This window comes from Schistocerca piceifrons, chromosome 6 (assembly GCF_021461385.2).
Source record: "Schistocerca piceifrons isolate TAMUIC-IGC-003096 chromosome 6, iqSchPice1.1, whole genome shotgun sequence".
Taxonomy (NCBI): domain Eukaryota; kingdom Metazoa; phylum Arthropoda; class Insecta; order Orthoptera; family Acrididae; genus Schistocerca; species Schistocerca piceifrons.
This window is the reverse complement of record NC_060143.1, coordinates 412,559,933-412,567,967: the sequence shown is the minus strand read 5'-3', so window position 1 is coordinate 412,567,967 and position 8,035 is coordinate 412,559,933. Positions and strand designations below refer to the sequence as shown.

At 36.3% G+C, this 8,035-nt stretch overlaps 1 protein-coding gene across 1 annotated transcript; it reads right to left on the bottom strand.

Moving 5' to 3' along the window:
• Positions 1 to 2,878: 2,878 nt before the first annotated feature.
• LOC124802656 (histone H2A) lies at positions 2,879 to 6,942 on the bottom strand. The gene is made up of 3 exons (XM_047263561.1): positions 6,784 to 6,942; positions 6,500 to 6,707; positions 2,879 to 3,385 (listed from the first exon to the last, which is right to left on the bottom strand). Exons 1-3 carry the CDS (start codon positions 6,803 to 6,805, stop codon positions 3,190 to 3,192), a joined length of 426 nt encoding a protein of 141 aa, XP_047119517.1. The 5' UTR covers positions 6,806 to 6,942; the 3' UTR covers positions 2,879 to 3,189.
• Between the last annotated feature and the right edge of the window lie 1,093 nt (positions 6,943 to 8,035).

Sequence of the window (8,035 nt, the reverse complement as noted above, 5' to 3'; positions counted from 1 at the left end):
TTCCTATGATATGGAGGGAGCCAAGAAATCATTCTGATGATTGCTACTTATTCAATGTAGATATTACTGCTCATAATTCGAAAAACAAGAAGGTAATAAGCTACCCTAACCTTCCGTCAGCCATCCGACCAGTAGGGCATTTGCTGGTTCCTGAACCACCAGATGATTTAAATTCCATTACAACAGAAATATTTTCTGATGTACAATCTGATCTAGATGAATTGGATGATGATAAATTGCATTGTAATACAGGAAGTGTAGAGCCCAAACTGTTTACTCGGACCAAGCTTAACGATTTGGTTAGGGATCTTGGCTTAACGAAAGAAAAAGCTGAATTGCTTGGCTCTAGATTAAAAGAAAAGAACTTATTGGCTGTTGGAACCAGCATATACAGAGAGAGAGAGAGAGAGAGAGAGAGAGAGAGAGAGAGAGAGAGAGAGAGAGAGAGAGCAGCAATGTTCCGAGGTTTTTCAACAAGGTGATTTAGCGTACTGCTCAGACATTCCCCGTCTGATGAATGAGTTTGGTATTGAATACAAAAAGGAAGACTGGAGGCTGTTTATTGATTCATCCAAAACTGGTGATGGAAAAACGTTGCCTGGAACACCATCATGATGGGGGACCACTGTTTGTCACTTCACCGAGTTCAGCAAGCGACTCATCACAGAAAAAGCTACACAAGAAGCTGAAAAGAAAAGACAAACCAATACCAGCTGACAAGTGAAACCTCTATTAACATATATTGTTTTAAGTAGCTTACTGTAAATACAAACTATGCTTATGTTTTAATAAAGCATTTCATTAATTTCTCCATTTACCGTATAGCATAGGATTTTTGTACTAAGTAGTAAAAAGCATATTGCTTGAAAACTATGGGCGTCACAAAAAGACTAAGCCTAAATTTGGATTCAGCTCATAAAAATCTCAAGATCAGCTGTCAAAGAAAAGTTAAAACAATAAAAATTTGTTGGCCTGTGTAATATTTAAACCCACTCAGTTACAGGATAGGAATGGTACCCCACTTAATGCAAAATTGAAAACGCTGTGTGTGTATACAGTTTACTTCATTTTTCCATATTCAAAAGACATGTAGCTAAAAAACAGATTGAAGCTGGGTTTTTGAAAGAGACCTCCTGTTCCAGGTTTTCGTAAATCATACTAGCGAATACCAGTACAGTTACTACTGATAATACAGAAGCCTCCATTCTGTAAAACCTTGTCTAATCACCCACCACACCCGATTCAAAATTGACCCAAATAAATTGAGCACATTCAAGAGTTTCGCACCAAGAAGGCAGTATGGTAGCAGATGGTAATATCAGAATTGAAAGAAAGTCAGTTTACTTTAATCAATATTTGCCTGGTTTCCTCTCACTATCAACCTTAGCTCAACTTATAATGCTGTGTACACAGGCAATGTCACCACTCGTCTTCACTGCACACTTATTTCAAGCATACGTATGCATCACAATACTTTCACCCATACTAATTTGTTACACATCTTCGACACAAAGTAGTAGGTATCATGTCAGCAATTTTAGACCAGGACTGCCCCAACTCATTCTTATGCCAATATTGTCTTTCTTCATTATGCATTCCACACCCCAACATAAAAATCTTTTGCTCAGTTTGTAAGCTCAGGAAATTATGTTTTTGTAACAATTACATTACACAAGCTTTAAAGGTTTCTTGGATGTGATAACCGACTTTACAATATTCAGTAAGTGCGGCAGCTAATTTGCTACCTTTTACGTGGGACCAAGTGTTCCCATAGTTAAATATTTGCGAAAAAAATAAAATTTAAGACTGGGCTGAAACAAAGCTGAAGTGCCCCACTTTTCAGCTATGATAATACTTTTCGAATTGAATTAAAACCACTAAATTTAACCATGAAAATTTCAGTGAAAAGCTTGGAGAGACTGGTATTCCACATGAACATGTTGTGGCTATCACAAATTTGAAAACTAAGTTATTGAATGCAACAATAATTTTTGTATAACCTGTTAAACTCAGTAATATCAACTTTTCTCCAGCCCTATTCAGTTTACTTCCATAGAAATTGATACTAGCAGTATTTTTGTGACAATGCCCTATTCCATAATACTCACCTACACCCAAAACTTTTCAGTCTTGTAACAATGTTATTGACCATTTCCAGTAATCCAGACTTAACATGTAATATAAAATCTTTGTTCTTTGCATATTTACTTGTGTAAGTTTAAATATTCGTGTGATTACAAATTGAATTAATTTTACCGAGGCCACAGCTCACAGATTTTTCCCGTGCCCAATGTTCCCAAGACTGACCGTGTTTAGATAGTCAATACCGACAGGCAACATGCCAGACTAAATAACTACAAGTATTAATTGGTACATCACAACCGCCCAACAGCCTAGGTATATGAGGCCACAATAAGTTTGCTGCCAGCCCCTAATCTGGATGTTTTAAGTCAGCACAATTTGGTACACATTACTATAGTGGTTTCACATTGCTGCCAATGCTAGAAATCTAATGGTTGAAGTGAAGTGCTGGTTTCCCTATTTGTGTGAATTGCCGATTTGTAATAGTACTTACATTTAAATGTACTATTGAATATGAAACCAGCATGAAAGTATGGTAAGTGCCATTATTTTAACAGCCATAATTCAATATTCCTTATTACAAGTACTGCATTTGAATGTGACTAATACACACACCAATGTCAGAGTTTATATCATAGTAACCGATCAACATTTCACTTTTATCCCCCAGTGGCTGCAGTCCCTTCCTAAAAAAAACCATCTCTTTTGTGAAAGTCAACTTTGAACAATTAAAATTACTTTTAGTATTGTTTAGACATGATCTATGGACAGGTACAGAAAAAATAAAATCAACAAAAACATTTTTGCTCAAGTTTTAGTATTTTATTTAAAGAATAAATCAGTTTCTCACAATATCTACACACAGTACACGACAGAACAAATATAATGATTCATTAAGATGAAATCTTCTGTTAAATCATATTTAAGATTGTTAATACAGGAAAAACATGCAACATGACAATTAACAAACAACACAAGTTAAACATTAAAATTTTCAGCTGTAATTTACAAATTTTCAAACTGAAGGTTTTTCACACAACTAGACAAAAATTTACGTAAGTACACTTTATCTAAATGTGACAACCAACATTAACATGAATATCAGGTTCAATACTCCTGGGAGCTCTGGGTCTTTGACGATTTACCCGTTTTTCCTGCTGCTGGTGCCTGCCCCGTCTTTTTAGGCAAAAGAACTGCTTGAATATTCGGCAAAACCCCTCCCTGTGCAATTGTGACACCAGACAATAGTTTATTCAATTCTTCGTCATTTCTAATCGCCAACTGCAGATGCCTTGGAATTATTCTGAAACAAGTTTACCTGAAATTACTATTATTAATAATGGATTTGTTATTCACTGTCAGATTAAGATACTATCAGTCAGCTCTATACATTATGTTAAACATACAGATTTCTTTATGTCACTGTTTTATTACTGAGGAACTTATTTACCACCTATTTCCACACATGTCCCACTTTCAAGTTATTTTCACTAGCAATTTTTAAGTCATCCACCTTAGTATCACCCCCAATGTATTTGCTTATCTTTTTCATTCACTATTTGTCGAATATTCTCATTCCCTGGTTGTGAATCAGATAATAACAATTGCAAACATTCTTTTGAGACATGCCAGAAACGGTCCAAAACCATATTACTAAATCCATTCTAGCCCATTTGTACTCCAAATTTTTCCACCTTAAGTGAACTGCTCTTTGTAGTCTCATATTACACTGCAGAATGATTTTTAACCAAACCTCTAACTGTAATAGTCAAGCTTTCATTGAAGACCTTTTATACTAGTCACTTGGTATCTTGTTTTTGACAAAAAATGTGTGTCATGCATGGCTGTGAGGAGTCTACGTATGAATAATAAATTAACGAGAAAGCATACCGACTACAATATTGCATTAAGAAGTTAAACTCTTACAGAATGTGCCTGCACTGTGGATGCACATTTTATTCACAGAACGTTATAAGCTGTGAATTAGTCAAATGCCACTATCCGATCAATGGCATCCTACACCAAACCAACTGCAAAGTATTCTGTCTTATACCCTACTGAACTCAAATTCTGTGAGGATTTGGGAATTAGGATTAAGCAATTTACACATCAGTTCACATATTTCTGGAATAATACAATAAAATAGTCCATATGATGTGGGGCAACAGTTGCATTACCTTTCTTTCATGTTAGCTATTTTAACCTGACCATGAGAATATCCAGCAGAAATGGCTTTTCTTAAATGAATATCTTGTTTTCAAATATGATAGGCTATCTTCAGATACTGATGTGGTCACTAGCCCATTCAATTTTTGTAGCCTTACGTCTAAGCACTGTAGCAAGAATAGTTATTGTTGACAGATTTTCTCCTCAATATTTACGATTTCACCCACAATTTTGTGCATTCACCACCAACTTTACAGTAAACACTGTTCCATGAGCAACTGTGACTAACAGTTTTTAAGATTGAAAGTCCCAGTGAAGAAGTGATCAAAGAAGTTTGGCAAATTCTTTTATAAAGGCATTTAGCAGTATAATATAGTCTTTGGAATAACTTATTCTGCACAATTTCTGAACGTTTTAGTTAAATTTTAACCAAACTTTTGGGTTATTGTACAAAGTTATGCAGTTCCAGTTATGCTTATTCTACAACTTTAAGAAAAGTAAGATTAATTTGAGTATCTTAAGCCTAATGACAGTAATAGGCTGTACTCTCATCACTTCAAAATAGCATCAAGGGACAAAGGACTAAAGCTTTTACTTTGCATTATTAGAAATTTAAACTTGACTTATGATCTCACAAGCAAGAATTACATCTAACAAATTTACAGAAGCCGGGGCTCTGGCATACACATTAGCTGGAATGTAAAATATCTTGCATGAATTTGGTCAAGGGTTTCACAAACCAGTAAGCATGTAAGTATATTTTGCCTGGGAAAGCAAAAGCTTTGCATCGAGGAAATGAAGCAGAATTTCTGACAGGCCATTCACAACTATCTGCTCATGTTATTTCAGATAATTCCACCAGTCAATACCTAAGCTTTTGGTTGCAAAAGCAAATGACAGTAACCATGTTAACTGACCCCTTTTGGTGTTAAAATCTGTGCTCTACCCTCACAATGAACCAAAGTTACTTTTCACCCCATTTTGAAACAAGGAAAGAAAATCTCTACTAGTACAGCAAAACAGATCATTTATCAATTGGAGAATCATACTGTGCAAGCAGTTAATGAGCTTAGTTTACAGCAGAGTTCGAGTTCTGTGTACGCCTTACACAATCTCAGGTCAAAGCAGCCCACGAGGACTTCTGCTGTTACCATTCATTTGGTTCTACAGCTCAATCTGCACTACAGAGCACAACCAAGATTCCAAGGGAGGGGGGGGGGGGGGTCAATGAAATACCACATTTCAAAATTCCACCACTATCTACAACCCATAGTAGCAGCAACAAGTAAGATTAGGAATAGGAAGAAAAATTGACTGCCTAAGACGGGCTAGTGAAAAATTAGAAAAACCAAGAAAACATGAAAAATGCAGTAGTGCAAGGGAGCCCAATAAACCATCCAATACCTTACTTTATAGAAACAGTATGACAACGTATCTAATTCAATCAGACTAGAGACTAAAATTTCGTATAGGTATTTGTGTGCCAAGTGGAAGAGACAAGAAAACGTTACATTCACACAATGTCACGGTTAAAGATACTACATTATGATAAAATGTAGTTTGTCAGACATCAAACTTACTGCAACCTTTGAGAAAGTTTTAAACATAAGTCAGAACATACGATAAAAACTTCTTTCCACCTACTATGTGAACAATTAATACCCACACATTCCACCAAAATGTGGAGTCCGAAGCTGCTGAACATTCAGCAATGGTGCTGTTACATGTTTGGTACCTAAGTAAAGGAGCCTGTACATTAAAACTCTGCACTTAAGAAATATTCATGGCTTACAAAATTTAAGTTTAATTACTTCCGTATGTGATAAATCAAATAAGATTAAAAGCAAGAAGCGTAAAAACCTTGGGAATAGTGAAATTAGAAACTAATTGTGTCCTTCAAATTGAAGATACTAATAACACCATAGGCTGCTGTGCTGCATCAAACACTGAACTAATTCACTGTAATATTAACGTTATTTCTGATCACATGCTTTACATTAGCTCTGTATCTTTACAACAAGAGGCTCGGAACAAAATCAAGTAAAAACTCTACATCAACTTCATTACTTTCACTTCGTTATCAAATACCTGTAAATTTGATCATTCACTTTCTTGGCCACATGGGTAAAACAGTCAAAAATCATCGAAAATTCCTATGATTTCCCCAAGAAAGAGGAAAACATACGCTGAAGAGGTATCTGATAGAACGCACGCGTAGTTACCAACATCATGAAGTCACACCACCACTTACCTTGTTTTCTTGTTGTCTCTGGCGGCATTACCAGCCAACTCAAGAACTTCAGCTGCCAAGTACTCCATAACAGCGCCGAGGTAAACCGGAGCACCCGCACCTACTCTCTCTGCGTAATTTCCCTTCCTCAAAAGCCTATGAATTCTGCCTACTGGAAATTGCAAGCCAGCTCGGCTAGAGCGAGATTTGGCTTTGCCCTTAGCTTTACCTGAAAATATGTACGAATACAATGATAAGCAATAATCTAGCACAATGCAACTATAACTATCTGCAATTGAAAATACCTCCTTTGCCACGGCCAGACATGTTTCAACGACAAATAATAAGAGCAATCCACGAGCAACAAGTGATACTCCTTCCGCTACAGACGCGTATGCTACTACAACTGGCGGGAAACTGCACACTCCACCCAATGGCATGCACAATTTAAGGCGCGAAGTCTCATGTCAACGGTTCTGTTTGAACTAACCAATGATAGCCTATTACAATAGTCAAAGATAAAAACAAAGAGATAACGCTTACGCCACCACCAAACTTAACGACTTCTCTGCCTAGATGTCCGCGCAAAGGTCTGTGCATGCAATAAATCGTTGAAGTGTCGAGTGTTTACACAACACAAATGCCAATCCACTGCTCGTCCGAAATCTGTCGGTCTAGCAAAGAAAATTTTTACGGAAAGCGGCTACTCTGTTTTAACCTCAAAGTTTATTTAAGTTTACTTTATTTATTCAGAAATTTTTAATGGAGGAAATTCTATTATGGTCTGTGATCGCAACATGTATGCAAAAAAAAAGTGCAAACAAAATACGAGACACAGAAAGATCACTCAAGGTGGTTTAGAAAACGGCTGATCAAATGCAATTCTCGCAAGTAAATTTATTTTGCGAGATACAGTGCGAATTTGAGCACTGACGTTATTTTTGTGGATGGATTTGGAAAAAATATAGTTATCTTTTCTAGCTCTTAATTCATCGTATAATACGAAAAAATACTTTTGTGAGGAGAGCAAGTTCTCCACATGGGCAGCTCACGGTGACATCAATAATGCTGGCAATAGGAAGAAACTGCAAGTATCTAGAATTTTTTCTATTTCAGATTCGAAACAAACGTTGATTGAAACTGTTGGGGATATATGAACAATATATTTCCTATGTGAATATGTGTACGACGAAGTGTACTACACGGGATGTCATAGACCTCTATGACTGTGCTTTGAATGCTCTGTGCCATTACCTTAACAATGTACTGAAATATTAAAATATAGATTGCCTTATTTCTACATTTTTCGTATTCACAATTACTTATTTCGCTGCGGTAGTTTCAACAGCTTATGGGCACAGGCACCTGTGAATGCGTTCGCAGTAAGTATTCTGACATATAGAAGGAAATATCATCGGAATAGTTTAATATTATGTTCACTACCTGTATGAGAAAATGCATAAGACACAAATACCGCAAATACTTGTAGGTCGCAAGAACTACACTACATGGAAATTTGCTATGGAAGCATATTTACTATTGTGCAACTTATGGGAC

What these genes read in the sequence shown, in the direction of transcription:
- LOC124802656 (XM_047263561.1), bottom strand. Translation starts at nt 6,805, where the DNA reads ATGTCTGGCCGTGGCAAAGGAG. An exon ending in GTCTGGCCGTGGCAAAGGAG is followed by an intron (nt 6,708 to 6,783) that starts GTATTTTCAATT and finishes ACATATTTTCAG; the next exon opens with GTAAAGCTAAGGGCAAAGCC. An exon ending in AGAGACAACAAGAAAACAAG is followed by an intron (nt 3,386 to 6,499) that starts GTAAGTGGTGGT and finishes AACTTGTTTCAG; the next exon opens with AATAATTCCAAGGCATCTGC.